The 21216-nt window shown below is 38.6% G+C and overlaps 2 protein-coding genes across 4 annotated transcripts in view; one reads left to right on the top strand and one right to left on the bottom strand.

Annotated features, from left to right (window-relative positions):
• Positions 1–21216, top strand: part of BLOC1S6 (biogenesis of lysosomal organelles complex 1 subunit 6) — a 127652-nt gene that overhangs the window by 7034 nt on the left and 99402 nt on the right. The gene's annotated exons all lie outside the window — the stretch shown is intronic.
• SLC30A4 (solute carrier family 30 member 4) overlaps positions 8556–21216 on the bottom strand; it is a 30164-nt gene continuing 17503 nt past the window's right edge. For 2 of the 3 annotated variants that reach the window (XM_027067170.2, XM_027067169.2), the window contains exons 4-8: positions 17594–17747; positions 15940–16138; positions 14942–15047; positions 13694–13828; positions 8556–13091 (exon numbers count right to left, since the gene is read on the bottom strand). In XM_027067170.2, coding sequence (XP_026922971.1) covers positions 12937–13091; positions 13694–13828; positions 14942–15047; positions 15940–16138; positions 17594–17747 — 749 coding nt within the window. In that variant the 3' untranslated portion in view covers positions 8556–12936. The remainder of the gene's footprint in view (positions 13092–13693; positions 13829–14941; positions 15048–15939; positions 16139–17593; positions 17748–21216) is intronic. The other variant, XM_027067172.2, reaches the window with a different exon arrangement.

The following is a 21216-nucleotide window of genomic DNA, read 5'->3' as shown; positions in this document are numbered from 1 at the left end:
AAGAACCAGGTACAGAGATGGTGGTATGTTTAGAGAATAGAGGTGCAGTTGGTGAATTTGGTGTTTCAGGCAGTTTTTTTTTGGGGGGGGGACATTTGCTGTGAAGGGGAGGGAGAAGGAGACACATGCTGTGTTAGGACTAGTTGTGCCTGTCCCAGGGACGTGGTGGGGGCACCATGCTCATTGGAACTCCCCATAGTCTAAGCCCTTACTCGGTCACTGTGACAGTATACACACATCTCTACTTCTGTTTCCCTCTGGAGAAAAACTAGTTTAGGCCCTGAGTTAGTGGCTGTGGGTGTACTGAGCCAAGAATCTTCCTAAGAATTTTTAGGTCCTTCTGCTCATGACTCACAGATTCTGCCCGTGGATACCTTGCCAGAAGCAGCCCCCAGCCCAGGACGTTGGTGGAAGGAAGTGCAAGCATAGTAAGATGTCATCTTTGTGCTGACGGCATGACCTGTGCTGGGGTGGTTATGAATGAGTCATTTGGGGAGCAGGTCCTGCCCCTCAATTGTGTATTTAAGTTATGACGTTGGTGTTCTTTTCAGGGTGTCAGGAAAGCTTCTAGTGAGGCCAGGGAAGCTCAGGAAACCAAAATGGGAATAATGGCAGCTGCAGCCACCACTCAGGAGCACCTGGCATGCACCAGGCACTTGGCATGCATCACCTCGTGTAATCCTCCCAACAGTCCTGGGGTCAGGTGACATTTATGACCCCCATCTTACCGGTGAAAGAACTGAGCCCAAAGAGGTCAAATAATTTACCTTAGTTCATACCGACAGAACCTGAACATACACTTAGGGGTCACTTCTGCCCCAGTGAGAAGAAGCTGATAGGTTTGAAATGACTTGACATAAAATCTCAGATGTTAGTTTCTTTCCATCCTTCCGTTACTCCTTGGTATAAGAGGCTTCCTGAATTATACTAAGTAGATAGGTCCAGTGGCGACACTTGCGATTTCTCAATCACGGAGTGGGGAGCGGGAGGAGGAGATGACAATGTATTGAATGGCAAGCACCACACTAGACATTTTATGGACATCGTGGTAGTTCACCCCTAAAGCAAACCTGTAACATCCAGGGTGTTACCTTGTGCAGCTGAGAGGGCTAGGTGCAGGCTAAGATCACCCAGCTATTAAGTTCATAGAGCCGAATTTGAGCCCTCACAGGTTGGATCTAAACTTTCTCCTCATCACATCATACTGCCTCTCTTTAGTGTCTCAACAACAAAACACATAAGAGAAGAGGCTGTAAGAGCATAGCCCCTCGGGGTCTTTATTGACAAAAAATGTCAGTAAGCCTCAGGCAGTTCTGGGAGAGATGAGGTCAGAGTTAAGGTAACCTGTCCATCCAGTTGAGCAATTATTATTTTTTTAATGTTTATTTATTTTCAGAGAGAACGAGAGAGAGAATGTGCATGCGTGTGCATGAGCAGGGTATGGGCCCAGGGAGAGAGAATCCCAAGCAGGCTCCGCACTGTCATTGTAGAGCCCGGAAGTGGCGCTTGATCTCACAAACCAAGTGATCAAGACCTGAGCTGAGATCAAGAGTCAGACGCTTAACCCACTGGGCCACCCAGGCACCCCTCCTGAGAAGCCTTTAGAACACTGCTCGGCATGTACAGGGCTAAGCATTCAATCAATGTTTTATTATTATTAACTATGCAGACAGCCAGGCTGGGTCCCGGCAAAACAGAGTCACTTGTCCAATGAGACACACCTAGCAAAGCTGAGACCAGAATCGGTTCTTCTGCCTCCTACTCCAGGGTACATCTGTCTGTTTGGTATTATGTTTTAGCCGTGAGAATAAAGGGTGATTAGGTTGCTGGAGGGGTTGTGGCTGGGGGGAGGGGCTAAATGGGTAAGGGGCATTAAGGAAGACACTTGGTGGGATGAGCACTGGGTGTTACATGTAGGGGATAAGTCACTGGAATCTACTCCTGAAATCATTATTGCACCACATAACTGAGTTAGTTACATACTAACTAACTTGGATGTAAATTAAAAAGAAAAAAAAATTAATTAGTTTTAAAAGAGTGATTTAGGGGTGCCTGGGTGGCTCAGTCACTTAAGCATCTGACTTCATTCAGGTCAGGTCATGATCTCATGATTTGAGTTCGAGCCCTGCGTCGGGCTCTGTGCTGACAGCTCAGAGCCTGGAGCCTGCTTGTGATTCTGTGTCTCCCTCTCTCTGCCCCTCCCCTGCTTACACTCTGTCTCTTTCTAAATAAATAAATAAATAAATAAATAAATAAATAAATAAAACATTAGATATAAAATCTTTCTTTGAGGTTTATTTATTTTGAGAGAGTGCAAGCAGGGGAGGGGCAAGAAGAGAGGGGGACAGAGGATCTGAAGTGGGCCCTGGGGCACCTGGGTGGCTCAGTTGGTTAAGCAACTCACTTCAGCTCAGGTCATGATCTTGCAGTTTGTGGGTTTGAGCCCTGTGCTGACAGCTCAGAGCCTGGAGCCTGCTTCGGATTCTGTGTCTCCCTCTCTCTCTCTCTGCCCCTGCTCTGCTTGTGCTCTGTCTCTGTCTCTCCAAAAATGAATAAACATTAAAATATATATATATTTAAAAAATGAGAGATTTAAACTCCATCAGTACTTTCAAAGTAGTGTAAGCTGTCCCCCAGCTTCAAGCTGAAAATAGTTACTATTCATCTTCTAAAAATAAAGTGTCTTTTGTAAAACAAACAAGCTGTTATCAGCAAGATAGGAATTGACAAGCACTAGCTTGGTGCTACTAAGGAGGGTCTCCAGGAGAGATTTCAGGTTCTGTAAGTGATAATAGCTACTGGCTGTTATTACCAATTTAGTTGCAATTAATTGTGGAATTGTCTGGGATGTTTCAGAAATGGGTCTAATTTCTGTTGTAATCTTTTTAAAGAGATACAGAAAATAACCAGAAATTCCTGAATAGCTATACTATAATTACACATACCCAAGTATAAAAAAAACCAATTCTTTGTTATTGGGAGATAGCCAATCTGGAACATTTTTTCAGAGAAGCAATTTTATGATAGGGTTTCAGTTACACTATGGAAAAGAGATTACAGCATTGACAGTGAGGATTCTTAGGGCTCCTTAAAAAATTTCCATGCAAAAATAGATATTTAGTGGGGCACCTGGGTGGCTCAGTTGGGTACGCGGCTGACTGGCTCAGGTCATGATCTCACGGTTTGTGAGTTTGAGTCACACATCAGGCTCTGCACTGACAGCTCGGAGCCTGGAGCTTTCTTCGGATTCTGTGTCTACTTCTGTCCCTCCCCCGCTCATGCTCACTCACTCTCTCTCTCTCTCACTCTCTCGCTCTCTCAAAAACAAACATTAAAAAAAAGATATTTAGTGTATGTATGGTTTCTAACTGTGGGAATATTCACACAGCCCTTCTGTGTCTCTAACACTAGAAATTCAAAGAAAACACCTAGGTCCCTCCCCCAAGGGCTTGTGGGTAATCAGACAGTGGTGGCTCCCACAGTGACCAAATGAGGGAGGGAGGTAGGCACAGAAGAAGGGCTCCTAATTCACATAGGGAGGGAAAGGAAGGCTTTTTGGAGGAGATGATACCTGAGGAGAATCTTTAAGGATGAGTTGGTTTTTATGAGGTAAAGAAGCTGGGGAAATGATTTTCCAGATAAAGAAGGGGCAAAGGAGCAGAGGATAAGAAAATTTGCCTTGTTCTGGGAGCTGTAAGACTGGCACTGCTCAATTAGCCAAGTAAAAAATAATAGGCAGTGCCTTTGTGAAGAAATTAACTTGTAGTAATAATGATGTGTTCCCAGCACTTTCTTTATGTAGCTCATTTAATCCTTATAAAAGTCACATGAGGCAGGAACAGTTAATATTTTTATTTTGTGGACAGAGAAACCGAGCACAGAGAAGTTCAAAAAGTTTCCCCAAATCTCAATGTTAGAAAGGGAGGGGAGGGCCAAGATGGAAACCTAGGCAGTCTGCTGAGTCCATACCTCTGTGTGAGCTCACAATGAAAGCATCTATTTGGTTTGGAGCTACCTAGTAACTAACCCAGATATCTACTACATCTTACCCACTCCCAACCAAGATGAGATCAGCTTTAACCCATAATTCCATGGCTTGTGGGAAGTTCATTGACTTCCTGGAAATATCTATGAATTACTGGAGGCTTGTGTTTTTTGTTTTCCATGGGTTCACAGTCTGTATGTAATATTTCTGAGCTGTTTCTTTGTCTCGATCCTGTCTTGGTAAGGATTCAATGGTGGGCACAACCCTTTCTGCTTGTTTTAGCCACCTTTCCCTCCCCCCCCCCACCCCCAAGCAATGTAAATATTGACTTAAGATTTGGGGGATTGTTGGGGCGCCTGGGTGGCTCAGTCGGTTGAGCATCCGACTTCAGCCTGGGTCATGATCTCGCGGTCCGTGAGTTGGAGCCCTGCGTCAGGCTCTGGGCTGATGGCTCAGAGCCTGAAGCCTGCTTCCGATTCTGTGTCTCCTTCTCTCTCTGCCCCTCCCCCGTTCATGCTCTGTATCTCTCTGTCTCAAGAATAAATAAACGTAAAAAAAAAAAAAAAAAAAAGATTTGGGGGATTGTTGTGCCCAGGGGGTCCCATGGTACGTTGACTGTAACGTGGACTAGCCCCTCCCCTTCACAAACAAGACCAGTTGTGGACACAGAAGTGCATTGTCCTGAGAGCAAAGCAGTGGCTGGCTATTGAAGAAATGGCAGAAGGAGCCTGGCCCTTGTGGCTTGGGTCCCAACCCTTCCCAGTCATGGCTATGAGGACTGAGGAATGAAGAAAGGAAAGGCTAGTGAGAACATGCTGAAACCTGATTTAGCACTATCCTGGTGCCTCAAAAAACAAGAATTCAGTTAAGAAATAGAGTAAACTTTTGGCTACTTTTTTGCTAAGCATGTATATAAATTATGGAAAGTTGTGTCTTCCTAAACTATTATACTTCCATTATTTGTATACATCTATGGTCTAATGGTTGTGATTTTGACTACAATAGTCTACACTGGATCCCTTTTATATTGTTTACTAGTTATAACTATATTTAAGAGATGTCTGTGACCTTCTCTTTCTACATGACTACCTATGTGACTTTCAGCACGGCAGTTAACTTCTCCTGGTCTCAGTTTCTTCATTTGTAAAGTGAAGATTATAATATTTATCAAAATACCATCATGAGAATTACACAATTAAGTATATAGCAGTGTCTGAAAGGCAGTAAAGGTTCAATAAATGTTAGCAATTATTTCCCCCGTTAACCAAAATTGGACTGTGGTTTGGTATGGCTGAAGCATGGGAGATAGGATAGTGGTTGTAGGAAGGGTGGAATTGTGGGTGGAGAAGTGAGCAGTCACCAAACCAGAAGGATTTTGTACGTCATTACCAAGAGGATGGACTTTATCCTACAGGCCAGTTTCTCAAGCCATCCGTAATGGGAGTGTGATCTTCTATTTGTAGGAGTGAGGGTATGACCCAAGACGCTCTCCAAAAACATAATATTGTTTCATTTCCTGTTTAATTTTTAAAAATACACAGGAATTTTTTGTTCTAGTCCACAACATATTCAGTGGTAGGGAGGTGGCCTTCACAGATCATTTCTTGGTTAAATGATTGTAAAATGAATTCACATCTGGAGGTAGTCTCAATATACCTTATTAAAGTCCAACCTACTGAACCACTTCTTTGAGATGTCCCAATTTCAGTATTATGGTATCTTAAAGATGAGAATGCTTCTCAAACCAAGTATGTAGATCTCAATGGCTAAAACACTGAATTATATAATATTTCTTAGAATTTTAACAAATATGCAGGACTTTGGAAAATATTCTTACACAAAAAAGCAAAGCAACAATGGTATAGGCTTGTGTTCAGATACTGCTGAAACTCCAGTCAGACCATAAAGTGATTAAGAGCCTGTTGGAACTAGGATTTGCCAGTAGCCTTCACAGGGAACTGATTTAACGAATGGGAGTCCAGGAAACTCTCCTCTTCACCCCACTTCTTCATTCCTTGACTAGGCCAGATATCCACTACAATCACTGTCCTGAGGCAAGTGTCCCTGTAACCATTTATGTTGTTAGGATTCCTCTGGGGAGGAAGTAGAAGAAAGAATAATGAGGGAGGGTGGGAGCAGATCTTCAATCCTAGGAAAGTCAAGGGAACAGAGGTGGTCTGTCTTGCTTTCAGGTTGGCTTTGCGTTCATGGGGTCTCTGAAAATTTCCATTAAAAAAAAAAATCCTACTTTCTTCCCAAGAAATAGCTCAGTATATTTTGTAGAAAAACCAACTCACACACATTTTCCCCATGGCGCCAGCATTTTGTTAAAGTGAACAAAAGTGTTAAAAAAAAAAACAAAAAACACCAAAACCCAAAACACACCAAAACCCCACAAACCAATATGCAGAAGCTGGCAAGTAAAACAAACAGGAATTTCAAGTCAAACCAGAACAAATTTTTGAAAAGTTCACAGAAGGAATTTGGTAACTTACAAAGTATCATCTTCATGTTTATTGGCCAAACTTTATAGTTCATGTTCTGTAAAAGTCACATAGAGCCTTAAACCAGAATTCTGCCTGAAAATTTCACTGAGGCTGGATTTTTAAAGCTCCTAATCTTAAACACATGATTTATGTAAAGATGATATTTAGTCAGAAGGCTTCATACTTCCTATTTATGCTTAGGCTATATTCTAGCTTAAAGAAAATATACTATATCATAGCTGGAATTATAACCAAAAATATTATCCAACTAATATATAAAATAAAATGGAAAGTTTGGCATAAGTAAGAGTTTGTAAGTCTAATTTATAATTTATTGTAAAGTAAATTCGAATTCATTTTGGCATCTGACAAGGATGAAAAAAATGACACATCAAAATAGATATACAGCTAGGTAAGTAATCAAATCATATGTTAACATCTCACTACTATAACTTACCTAAAACTTTATTTTATTACTATTTTCAAAAATAGAGGAGTCTTTCTCTAGGCGACTGGGAAACTTTAAAGAACATGTTATTTTTATTTTTATTTATTTTAAATTTTTTTTAACGTTTTTATTTATTTTTGAGAGAGAGACAGAGCATGAATGGGGGAGGGGCAGAGAGAGAAGGAGACACAGAATCGGAAGCAGGCTCCAGGCTCTGAGCCATCAGCCCAGAGCCCGACACGGGGCTCGAACTCACGGACTGTGAGAACGTGACCTGAGCCGAAGTCAGATGCTTAACCGACTGAGCCACCCAGGCGCCCCAAGAACATGTTATTTTTAAAGCCCAATAACCAAATTTCGTCTTAGCAGATAAAATGGTATTTTTCATTCGTGAGCGCCCATTTGGCACAAGGTGCATAGGGTACTCAACACACATAGGGTACTTTAACGCATATTTGTTAAAGTTCTAAGAAATATTATATAATTCAGTGTTTTAGCCACTGAGATCTACATACTTGGTTTGAGAAGCATTCTCATCTTTAAGATACCATAATACTGAAATTGGGACATCTCAGAGAACTGGTTCAGTAGGTTGGACATTTTCTTTATTTTTTGTTATAACTTAAGTGAAAATTAAAAAATCCAGTAAACCTGTATATTGAAAATATTCTGAAATGATCCTGGTGTTAGGGGGTAGAAAACTGCTTTGCTAGTAAACTTAGTATATGGCACATAGATGGTGTTTGAAATCCTGCTCCTCTTCTCCTCTATCTCTGCCTCAAACTTCCGAGGAAGACAGACAAAAGAAAAAAGTAAGGGAGGGGAAGAAGCTTTGACAGCGCAGGTGGCCTTCAGACTGGCCAGTCACAGAAACTTCCGAGCAGGCTCCAGAAAAGCCTGCCGCATCCATCTGCGCTGTCAAGAGCCTTGAAACCATACGACAGTGTACACCAAGGGCGGGCAAACTTCGCCTACAAATGGTCAGATAGTAAATATTTTATATCTGTCCCAGCTACTCAACTCTGCCACCGCGGCACGAAAGCAGCCACAGGTAACCATACGTGATGAAATGAGTGTGGCTGTGTTTGAGGAATACTTTATTTACACTGAAATTTAAAGTTCAACGTAATTTTCACATATTCTTCTGATTTTTTTTTTTTTTAACCATTAAAAAATACAAAAACCATTTTCAGCTCCATGGGCCACGCAAAACGGGCTGCAGGCCAGACTCGGCCCATGAGGCACAGTGTGCTGACCGCCCCTGTCTGTACCATCGGAGGGTCACCAGGTCATTCCTCTCAGACTTCACAAAGGCCCTCACCAATCTTACTTTCACGGGAGCATCTCTTTCCTTTCTGCCATTGTTGCTGGGCCTGCAGGAATATTAAAAGTGACTTGTAGAAAAAGTTATAGATTCTTTTAATAGCTCTTTTTTTCTTTACCTGGAAGGTTTTTCCCAGGTTTAGTTCTTAAACACCTTAAATAGGGCATTACAGTCTGAGTTTATAAAACTAGGGTATCATCTATTTTCCAATGCTTTTTAAGATTATTACTATGTTTTAAGGTCTGCTATTGCTCAATAAAGCAGCCCAGAAATTTCAGGATTATATATTTTCATTTTTTAATAAACCACACGGCAAAACAATACTTTATTTAATAAATGTATAGGAAATTACAATTTGAAAATTGCAAATACAGTACATATACATATACTATACCTTGATCTTAAATTATATGGAGAAACACCAGCTTCAAAATCTTCCTAAAATCAATCGTATGCAAAATACCTGGTTTCTGAAAGGGCAAATGGAAAAGTATATACAATTTCTTAAACTGTGATATGGCTTAATAACATATATTTTTAGAGAAGCATAAGCTTTCCAAATATAAGGTATCTTCCAGGTGCAAAGCTGACATACTGGCCATTTCAATTTTTCAGAATATACTTAACTGCAATATTCAAATTGACGCTGTCATAGATGTAATTGGGAAAGTCTCCGTAAATGTTTTCCAGTCTTACCAAAAATCAGAAAATATTGGTCTTTACAATACGATCGGAAGAATAACGTAACAGAGTAAACCCTTTGTAAGCAGGAATTCAAGGATCGGATGGCCTGAATGCACATACACAATTCAATACTGAGGAATTCCCACGACAATTTCTTCTAATTTGCGGGCTCCTACGAACATAACAAAAAATATCCCTGATTGGTGAGCTGTAAAACAAATCTGATGTCCTTTCCAGCAAGATTCCCGTGGCAGATCTGTAGTTAGAGTTTGCAAATCATGTTTTGGTTAGAGACAAAAAAAACTTAATCATTTGGAAATCAGACTCACCTCCCCTCAACACAGCATATAGCAAGGTGTCACTATTCTTTGGGACTAATACTCAACTGGCTCATGAGCTAAGCTTGGTTTAAAAAGAAACCAAGCCAAAGGAACTAATCTTACATCTATTAACACTATATGTAAGGTAGAGTCAACAGGAAAATTGCCTAAAATCTTATTCCAACGGGGCTCAGATTCTGTAAAAACACACCTTATTCATTATGGTGAACCAATTCACATAAATTCATAAAAAGAAAATAAATTTACCTCATTGTGCTTGTTTCAAAAGTGAATGACTATCTCTTCTAAAGTGGTGAGAGTAGTTTAAGAAACACAATCCAGTCTTATTAGAGAGAATCTTCACTTATGGTTGTATAGTGTAGTCTATTTCTATCATACTTATACTGTAAAGTTCAGTGTCCAAGAGAAATCTGGATCAAGAACAATCAGCTGTTTAAAAAAAGGGTTCTTCCTCACGAAGAAAAAGTTTATAAGTGGTGCTTTGTTTCTGAAAGATGGTTTTCCTCACATTTAAACAAAAGGGAAGCTCATGTGTCTGATCTTGCCTGTGTCTATTCTGGGAAAATTCTACTAAAAACAAACACTGTCAGTGAGGACACCTGGGTTCAAGACACAGAACCAGAACACTGAGACTTTTAAGAGCAGGAAACTTAGTTTTAGAAAATGGAAATAAAGTACCCAAACTTGAAACGAAAACAGTAAAATAAGAGAGCCTGTGATTTGGCAAACAATACTGACAGGAGCTGCAAGCTGCGAAAATCTGGGCTCACATTACACAAGGCACAGCTAATGGGAAGTGTATGTGGGAATTCTATTTGAAATGGTTCTACATTTCAAAGCTCTCTGAAAGATGCCCTATTCAACTATATTCCTCACATTAGGTTTGTAAGGCAGCATGGTCGTTAATGAAAAATAGGTCTTTTCCTAAAATAAATCAAAATGCTGCCTCTGGCCAGAGTTTTGACAGGTTTATATATACAAGTAACTCTGATTATTTGCAAATGTTAATTAAAATACATCAAACTGGGGGCACCTGGGTGCATCAGTTGATTAACTGTCCAATTCTTGATGTCAGCTCAGGTCTCCATCTCAGGGATGGGAGTTCAAGCCTGGCACTGGGCTCCACGCTTTGTGGAGCTTACTTAAAAAAAAACAAACAAAAAAAACATCACACTGAAGAACTGCCCAGTTTTTAGGTTGTGATCTGTTTTCTCAGTGCACAATTAACAATGCAAAGTGTTTATCCAAAACTACCCAGCGCCTGTGTCAGGACAGTGGAGAACTCTTCCTGTGAGGGCTGTCTGAGGGGTGTGACTCAGGGTTGCAGCTCAGCAGGGTAGGGACAGACCCAAGGCTCTGTGGCTTCCGTCGTGCAGTCCCTGGCCCTAACTGCTAAGTTCACATCGTCCTGTGTGGGTTTTGTCAAGTTACAAAAAGTGAAATCTATCAATTTTCAATCTCAGCCCCAGGAAAGCACAAGTACAAAATGTGTAGTCCTTGCTACAAAAGACAAAGCACAGGGAACTTCATGTGTACCTCACTTAAACAAAGCACACTCACTAAAATTTACAAAGGTTTTCACTGTTTCTGCATTTTACAAAACATCCTTTTCAATCCTCAAATGAATTTCAGACTGTTTTATCACATAACTTTTTCAAGGAACAGGTCGATATGAAAAGTAAGATACGCCTATTTAGGATAAAGGAAAGTTTACAAGAAACAAGCTCAGTGGACACATGGGAAACACCTGCAAATACGGGGAAAGCCATTAGCCTACAATGCATGTTCTTTTCCTTTCTCTTGCTAGGTACCCAAAGTACGTAATGCCCAGATGTCCACTGACATGCTTCTCATTTATTCTTATTTGCCTTCCACATTTAAGAGAATTTTGACTTAAACTATGTATGTACTACTCAAATTTTTGAAAAATTCAAATCATTTTAAATGGATTCACAGCAAGAACCGCATAAGGTTAATTTTCAATTCAATTCAATAAACACTGGGTTTTACTAGATACCATTAACCCTCATCAACCCTTTTTTGGGGGATACCATCAACTCTTAATCATCTTTTAGGGAACTTCAGGTTTTATCTTAGGTTTACTTACAGTGAGGTACTTGGTAGAAACATGAAATCTGTTTCCTCTCCTTCTTTGATATTATAAGTCATCTGCATGTTTATCTACGCTTCTAATTCACAACTTGCCTAGTAATTGTACTCTGATTCTCTGAGAACCTCAAGAACCATATCCATTCTTGGTTAAGAAACTGTCCCTGTGAAAATAGACTTCTAAAGTGCATAAAGATAATCACAAAACCAACAGTCGCAAAATGAAACCTGATTATTCACAGCTACCCCTTTAACACAACTGGTACCAATTAGGTTGCATTCGGTTTGGAAAGTTTCAGGTTTAGCCTCCCTACAACACAGATTGAATGTCCATCCCAATTCCTGTTTCAAACAACACAAATACAAGGTCAAAAACCCTTGATGTTTTCTTTCTTTTTAAATGTCTTCTCCCTATCTCTCTGGGCATTTCTGCTATGGTATTATTGGAAAACCTCAAAATTATATCTTAGGGTTTCTGGAGTCCGTGGAGAATCCCTAACCCATATCATCAAACAAATTCTCTCTGGAGGAATGTGGTTAATCTACATGTGAAAGATAGACATTACAAACTGAACCACAGCTCTCCAGAGTTTTACCCTGAAGGGGCACAGACTAACTGGTATGGAGGCTGGAAGCAAGGTACCAAGCACACTTTCAGTTCTTACAAGGACAGAGGATCATTGTTTACATTTTGCAGTCTCCTGCTATTCTTAAGATAATTCCATGAATAATAAAAGTGACTGCAGAAGACTTAAATCTGACATTCCACACTCCATCCTCACTCCTATATTTTAAATCACCATATAGTAATTTAAGATTAACTTCTGCCATTTAGAATAGTATTGAAAATATTTCCTAAATATTCCTAATGACAGTGACCACCACAACATGTAAAGATTTGGTTCTGATTAAGATTACAAATAACCAAAATGATAACTTTGAGATTCAAAACCCTGTAACATCTGGAAAAAGTTGTTTATAAAGTATAACAATAACATTATTTGTGAAATAAAACATTTCTGAAACACTTAGGAATACATGCTTATTCCACTATCTGGATAATTTCTAGTATTCTCTGAAATCTGTTGAGAAATAATTTCTGTAAAAACATAACTGGGTGTCAAATTCCAGAAGCTGGCTGTCAAGATTACCTAATAAAAAAAAATCAGTTTTCCAGCACTAGCTTGATAAAAAATGGTCCTTAAAAAGGATTTTTAAATGCAAATACTGAATTCTTGATGCTCCCTTTAAGACATGTACTCTGTCACAGTTAGTGAAATGTGGTCTTGGATTGTCTTCTTTGAGGTATCCGTAGAGTCACGTCTCATTCTATAAATAGTGTTTTGGAAACATCTTCATCTGAAAACCATGGTGAAGTCTCCTTTTACCATTAAACAGAAAGTAGCACTCTCAGGCTAGAGTGATTGTTTTGAGAGACAGGTGCTTGATATGGACACAGCTGTCAGGGATTCCATTTTCTCTTTCAGGTGTGCACATTTATTGCTCTCAGGTCTGTGACTGCAGGATAAATAAGGCAGTGGTCCCCAAAACATATAAAATTAGGAACTGGAACTCTGACAATGTGCACAAGTTCTGTCCACTTCTTGCCTGTAACTCTGAAGCTGAATAGTACATTTATACATGCCAAATGTGTTCAATAACACATGCTTTGCTTTGGACTGTACTTCTTCCCATTTAGATGAACTTCCAGGAACTGCAATGTCAAGAAAATATCATTACTATTCATTGTACAAAGTTACAATGACACAGGGAAATAACAAATTTCATATACAGTGAACCTATTTTTATTAGTTTGATTTGTCCCCTCTTGAAGCTCCTCTCTTGGAGAAGCACACCGGCTTAAAAAGCCAGGATGGCTTGTCATTTATCCAATCCCTCTAGTCCACTCTCAGAGAAAGAATACTGGACATCAATTGCAAGTCTTCTGTACTTTTAAAAAAAATAAACCACATGCATGTATTATTTTGATAAATAAAAAGCATCAATCTGTGAAATGACCTAAAGAAATAAAAACAGATCCAGCTTTTCTTATGCAGAAATACAGCATGGTAGATACACTTCATGCTTTAATCTGAAAGCAAAAATCAATTTGTAATGTCTCATCTTAAAGAGATTGAAAATTATTGCTCGGCTGCCATTATTGATCTGCAACTCACCTTTTGAAAAGTCTGAACCCTCCCTTAAAGCAAATCTTTCCAGCAGAAACAATTTTCCTACTTATTTAAAAGCAAAAATGCTAAATTCAATTCCAAAGACAAAGTCCACCAACCCCAGGATTTACCGTCAGCAACATACTTAGCTGTATGTGTACTATGGCAGTAGGTTTTCCTGAAGTGAGAGACCAGATATTTAAATCTTCCACTGAATATACATCTTCTATTTTCATCAAGGCTTCTTTGATATAGTCTACATTCAAATGGCTTGGTACACCTATTAGTTTAGAATATATCATTTATAAGTAAAGTTTATTTGGGGGAAAAAGTTATACATAACTGATAGAATTTTTTTTTCCAAAGAACTCAAACGGCTTTACCAAATTCAGTTTAAATGAATACTTTAAAATATCTTAATACTTTAAGACAAGGATGCACCTGGGTGGCTCAGTTGGTTAAGCATCCAAGTCTTGATTTTGGCTCAGGTTATGATCCCACATGAGATTGAGCCCCACGATGGGCTGGGTGCTGTCTCTCTCTCTCTCTGCCCCTCCCCCACCTGCGCTTGGCACACGTGCACATGCACTCTCTCTCTCTCTCAAAATAAATCAACTTAAAAATATATATATCAAACCTGAATACTTCATTTAACAAATAAGCTAGGATAGAGGCACCTGGTGGTTTAGTCAGTTAAGTGTCTGACTCTTGATTTTGGCTCAGGTCATGATCTCACAGTTCATGGGTTCGAGCCCTGCTGATAGCACAGAGCCTGCTTGGGATTCTGTGTCTCCCTCTCTCTCTGCCCTTCCGCAGCTTGCACTCTCACGCTGTCTCTCTCAAAAATAAACAAACGTTAAAAAAAAATAAAAAGCCAGGATAGAAAAAAAATGAAAAAAGGGAACATCCAATGACAATGAACGTACTGTTGAAAATATAGGCATATACTTAATATAAGTAGGGATGTAGGAAATATAACAAAATAGCAAGTTAAATGGGAATTAAGGAATTAATAAACCAGTAGACATAATTGTATTAAGACTCAAAAGAGTTGCATCTTTGTCCTAGCTCCATAGTTTATTTATTAGCAGCATTACCTTAATTAAGCAAGTTATGTTACCCCTCTGAACCTCAATTTCCTTGTTGGTAAATAGAGATAATAATGTCTACCTTACCTACCTTTCTCAGTGATCATAAGGATCGAATAGGTAACAGATGGGAGAGCACATCAATTCTTATATTTTATATACACATAAAGTGGTGTTACTATAACCTATAAGCGTCTGTAAAAAGAAAAGACAGGACTCCTACCTACCCTAGAGTGCCCCGCCCACCCCCAATCTGATTTAGGGAAGTAATAAACCCACAACGGGGGATATTAGTGAGAGCTTACCTTCTAGTATTATAACTATTGTGTCCCATATGATACGAAATGTTGTGAAAGCCACAAGTAATGAAAATACATATGTACAGATGGGATCGGCAATCTTGTATTCTGGCTGAAAGGTGACACAGCAAAATTGTATGATTAAGTACAGACTGACATAAAACAAGCAAAACAAGCCATACTCTGTCCCCATGTCCCCCATTCTTTAGCTGCCTTTGCCAGGACTGAAGAATACCTTTAAATTTAGATACTGTGACTCTTTCCTGGATTGTTTAAATACCTTTCCTGGTAAGACCTATTTCCAGAGGTTTAATCATTTGTTCTACTGCTTTCCTCTGTGCCTTCCCTAAATCTTCCAACCAGAACCAGAGAATATCAGAGCTCAAACGAGTTTTAGCAGCCACTTATCTGATCTAGAGGGGCTCCTGGATGGCTTAGTTGGTTAAGTGTCTGACTCTTGATTTTAGCTCAGATCATGATCTCATGGTCATGGGATAGTGCCCTGCGTCAGGCTCTGTGCTGAGTGAGGAGACTGAGTTTCTCGCTCACTTGCTCGCTCTCTCTCTCATTGCCCTTCCCCTACTCGTGCATGTGTGCCTGTGTGCACTCTCTCAAAATAAATAAACCTAATAAATAAGAGTTTAGAGTTAAGGGACTTACTTGCTCAATACTTGCTCAAAGTATAAATGGCAGAGCCAAGACTAGAACACAAATCTCTGGATTTCTAGTCCAGCACACATGCCAGTACCTAGCAGTTCAGGGACAAGGCTTAAACTTGAGTGAAGGTGGTACTGAAGCCAGCTATAGATTGTTACTCTGTAAAATGATACTACTGTGTTTAGTGTTAGCAAAAGAGCTATACTGGCGGCTCAGTTAAGCCTCCCTAAATGCAAAATGAGTAAGACTAGCTTTGGTGTCCAATATACTGATAAAAGACAATTACCTTTAGTTTTAATATTGAAATTAAATATATTTTAAAATAGAAAAATTAGCAATCCTATTACCTTGAATCGTATGATGTATGCAGCTATTAGTACACCAACACTCTGTACCAAATCCCCCAAGGCATGTACAAATGCAGCTCTCACTGCTAGGCTGTCCTGCCCATGGTTGTGTCTGCACCCAGAACCTGCGGTAGGAGAATTCGAAGGCAGAGAGTGGGAATGGGCGTGGTGACCAGACTGGTTCAATAGAAACCCCATTCTGTCAAAAATAAAAGAAAACATTATTATTTTTCCTAGCAGTATTGATAAAAATATTTATTGCTAATCAGACACTAATGAGACAACATGGAACTCATTCATTTAATATATATCTGAGCACCTATTGCATAGCAGGTACTATTCTAGGTGCTAGGGTCAAAACAGTGAATCAGACAGACCTATCCCTATCCCCATGCTAGGAGTAGAAGCTCTACTAGCTTCTGTTCTAGTAGAGAAGGCAGAGAATTCAACAAATCAATACAGAACATACTGCCAGGCAATGCAACTATTCTGAAGAAAAGGCACTTCGAGGGATGGAGAGTGCTAGGGTCGGGGGAGTGGTTGGTCAGACAATGTCTCTCTGAGATTCCTTCTCAGCAGAGACTCGAATCAAGTCAAGAAGCAGGTGGTGGTGAAAGGGTGGTTCTAGGCAGAAGGAATACCAGGGCAAAGGCCTTTGTATGAAAATGTGCTCTACGTGTTTCAAAAAAGCAAGATAACCATTGTTGCTAAAGTGAGCAAGAATGCTAGGATATGAGTTAGAGAGGTACACAGGATCTTATCAAAAAGGTGATGGTAAGGATTTTGATTTTATTTTAAGTAGGAATGGAAGCCAGGGCAGGGATTGGCAAACCATGGTCTGTAAAGCGTATGCGGCCCAATGCCTGGTTTTGTACACAAAGTTTTACTGGGACACAGCCATGCTCATTTGTTTATATATTACATGTTGCTGCTTTTGTTCTGTAACAGCAGAGTTGAGCAGCTGCAAAAGAGACTGCATGGCTCTCAAAGCCTAAAATATTTACTGTCTGGCCCTTTACAAGAAAGTTTGCTGACTGCTGATCCAAATGATTAAGTATAAACCTAAAAATTTCATAATTCTTAGGGAAAAAAGTTTGTAATTAAAAATATCTTATTAATACAAAAGTATTATAAAATAAAAGTTAAAAAAAACTTTGTCCCACTTAAATACCTCATTGTTGGTCAAACTTCAGCATAATTGAGCAAACTAGTGAGGAATTTATAATTCCAAGTGTTTTATTAACATAAGAAAAATTACATATTTAACATATATAATTTTAAAATACATAAAAATACCACTGCACATTACTGAATGCATGTATAAAAATCTCTCAGTTCACAGTACTTAAAAATATCGATGTGAAAACAATATAGAGTGTGTGACACCATAATGTCCAAACCCAAAGAATATACAACACCAAGAATGAATGAACCCAAATGTAAACTAGGGACACCGTGTGGTGATGTGCTCATGTTGGTTCATCAACTGTAACACATGCATGACTCTGCTGAAGGATGCTGATAATGCGGAAGCCACACATGTGTGAAGGCAGGGGATATATGGGAAATCTCTATGCCTTCTGCTCAATTTTTGCTGTGAACCTAAAACTAGTCTAAAAAATAAAGATATTACATTAACAAAAATAGAGCTTACATTACATTAACAGCAACTCCAACAGCTGCAGTGATGAGCATTATATCTCCATTTATTTCATATTTCATATGGATAGTTCTTTGGACAGCTTCATATAGGAGGAATCCCATAAGTATATACACCAAGAGCACACTAATCATAGCTGATAAAACCTCTGGAGGGAAAAATATAAAAAAAGTGATATATCTGTGTGTTGTTATACTTCATACAAACTGAACACTTCACAATCTTTTATTTATATCTTTCCTCTAAAGAGACAAAAACACTGTATCATTTCTGTCATGTTATTTTCCTTATTTAAAATGTGTTTAGTAGTTTTCTCTGGATCTTCCACTAATTCATTCCCAGCACTCTCCACCTTTCCCTCATCTCTTTAGGGTCCAAACTGTGTATATTTAACAACATACACATGGTAAAAACTGAAAAACTGAGAAAAAATTATTTCTAACATACATGATCACAGACTACTTCCTAATAGAAGACTACACTTACAAATCACTACCAAAGTGAACAACCCATAACAAAAATGTGTAAAGGACACAAATATTAACACATAGAAAATTAACAGAAATGACCAACTTATCATAATACAAGAAGTTCAAATAAGAATATGATTGTGTTTTGTCATTTACTAAACACATAAAGATTAAAAAGTTTTGATCTTACTGACCAGAGTTAGCAAGGATATACTGGTGGACGTATCGAGTGGAACTATCTTTTTGGAGAGCAGTTTATAAAATGAATCAATATTTAAAATGCATGTATTCCTTGATTCAAGGAATCTATTCAATAGAACGAACACATGATATGTATGCAAATACATGTATCTACATGGTTCTTCACTGTAACCTCACTAGTATCAAAAAATATCTGGAGACATCTTAAATGTCCACCAATCAGGAACTTACTGGATGAAGTATGATATATCCACATACTGGAATATCATAAAGCCATTTATGTTTAAAAAGACAAGGAAAAAAAAGAAAAATGAGTATTAGGCAAGTTGATAATCACAAGAAAGACAACAAAGTGTTACATCTAGGAAGTGGGGCTAGAAGCTTGGAGAACTTATTTTTCATTTTATTCTTTTCAGTAAGGTTTTAAGTTTTACCACAGATATGTATTACCTTTAAAGAAAAACAATTAGACATAAAAACAATAAGACATTCAACTATTCGTGAATACAATTTGACCCAGAAATTCTTCTTGCAATGATATATACATTCATGCTAATTGAGTCGCACACGTGCAAAATGAGATGCTATGAAGCTGTTCATCAGGCACTGTATATAACAGCAAGCAACTGAAAACAATAAAGTGATTAGTAGGGGCCTTGTAACACGGAATAATATGCAGCTGTTAAAAAAAGGGCTCTAGGGGCGCCTGAGTGGCGCAGTCGGTTAAGCGTCCGACTTCAGCCAGGTCACGATCTCACCGTCCGTGAGTTCGAGCCCCGCGTCAGGATCTGGGCTGATGGCTCAGAGCCTGGAGCCTGTTTCCGATTCTGTGTCTCCCTCTCTCTCGGCCCCTCCCCCGTTCATGCTCTGTCTCTCTCTGTCCCAAAAATAAATAAACGTTGAAAAAAAAAAAGGGCTATAGCTCTTTATGTTCTGATAAGGAGTAATCTCTAAGATACAGTGTTACGTAAAAAAAGCCAAGTACACAAGAGTGCATATGGTATGTTACTATGTGAAAATAAAAAAGAATATATAATAATATCTGTACATGTAATCTCTTAAAGGATATATAAAATATTGACAAAAAACTGGTTATGAAAAGAATGGGTGGCTGGGAGACAGGGATGACTGCACTATATATGCTTTTATATCATATAAACTTTTTACCATGTGAGTATACAGTAGAAATAATTTTATAGCTTTTCAAGATAACACAAATAGGGCAATGGGAAGTACTTACATTTTTAAATAATTAACCAACATTATAATATAAAACAACTGTTGATAATCAAAACAATAAAAGCAAGAAAATACTTGTAAAGAAATTTTTTCCTTTAGAGAAACCAGGCAATCTTGTTAAAGGTAAAACAATCTGGGAAACTGTTATCTGAGTCAACTCATTGCTCAAAGGTTCCTCAGGCAGTTCAAATCTGTTGAACTTTGATACATTTTTATTCTGATGCATAAGTTACAGCACAGAAAAATTATCTAGTAGTTGTTTTAAGCTGTTTCCTGAACACCTCTCATTAATGTAGACAAAATTCCAATAAAATCCTGTGCATCAGCCGAACAAATGTTGGAATAAGGCAACATACAGTTCCTATTCAAAACCATGCTATGCCTATTTCTGACATACTAATCATCACACTTCAAAAGAGACAGGGGGTTAAGAAGACAGAGAAAAACAATGTGAAATATACAAAGCTGTGGAGAGACTACCACATCAAGTGCACACTCTCAGCAGCTTGAGGACAGGACCAGTTTCCTCCCATGTCACATTTACTGTAGCACTCAGCAGAGTAGTTGTCATGTAGCAAATATCTATGGGTGGATTTGCAAAATGAAGTTAGTTAGGTTGAGCAAGGGCAGATGATAAAAGGCTATGAAATTAAGAAGGGTAAGCTAAATGTGAATAATAGGTTATTTACTATATCCCCCAAACAAGAAGTACACAGGTTAGAAGAGAAGAATTAAGTCAAATACAAGACAGAAAACATACAGAATTTCTTGTCTTAAGTTATAACTGCTGATAGTAAAATACACATATATATAATAAAAAGAAGTAATTAAAATATCCTTAAACTGTAATTTCATGTACTTAGTGGTGGCTTCATTTAACTCACAAAGTAAGAGAATTTTCTCTTTAAAATTAATATTTAATACCAATTCTGGCATGCCTGGCTGGCTCGGACGGTGGAGCATGCAACTCTTGATCTTGGGGTCATGAGTTTGAGCCCCATGTTGGGTTTAGAGTTTACTTAAAAAAATACCAGGGCACCTAGATGGCTAAGTCAGTTAAGCATCCAATTCTTGATTTTGGTTCAGGTCATGATCTCGCAGTTTTGTGAGTCTGAGCCCCATATCTGGTTCTGTGCTGACAGCTCAGGGCCTGTTTGGGATTCTCTTTCTCTCTCTCTCTCTCTCTTCCTCCCCTGCTCCCACTCACTCATTCACTCACTCAATAAATAAAACCAATTCTTCTCAAACTCTTCCCCCAACACCTTCCCAAAAAAGAGAACTTCAATCATGTGTCAAGATGCCTTAGTCATATTTCTTAATATAAAATTATAAAGCAATACACTTTACATTTATAAAGATTCACAGTAATACAAGTTAATGACATAAAGATGTGATTGCTTATGAAAATCTAAAACCAGTAATCAAAAATCCTTTCAGAACCTCTTATAATTAGGCTGACAATACTTTATAGTTTTCTTGGGATAGTCCCAATATGTCTGTTGTCCTGGCAAAATTATTAAAAGTGCTCCACTGTACTCTCAAAAGTGTCCTGGTTTGGATGGTAAACGATACAGTTACACTAGTAGGTATGCCAGATAAAAAACACTGAATGTCTAGTTAAATTAGCATTTCAGATAAACAACAAATAATTTTTTAGTATAAGTATGTCCCATGCAATTTTTCAGACATACTGGGTGTCTTGAAAGA

This window comes from Acinonyx jubatus, chromosome B3 (genome assembly GCF_027475565.1).
Source record: "Acinonyx jubatus isolate Ajub_Pintada_27869175 chromosome B3, VMU_Ajub_asm_v1.0, whole genome shotgun sequence".
Taxonomy (NCBI): Eukaryota; Metazoa; Chordata; class Mammalia; order Carnivora; family Felidae; genus Acinonyx; species Acinonyx jubatus.
The sequence above is the reverse complement of the archived record's forward strand: the minus strand, read 5'-3'. Positions and strand labels throughout refer to the sequence as shown.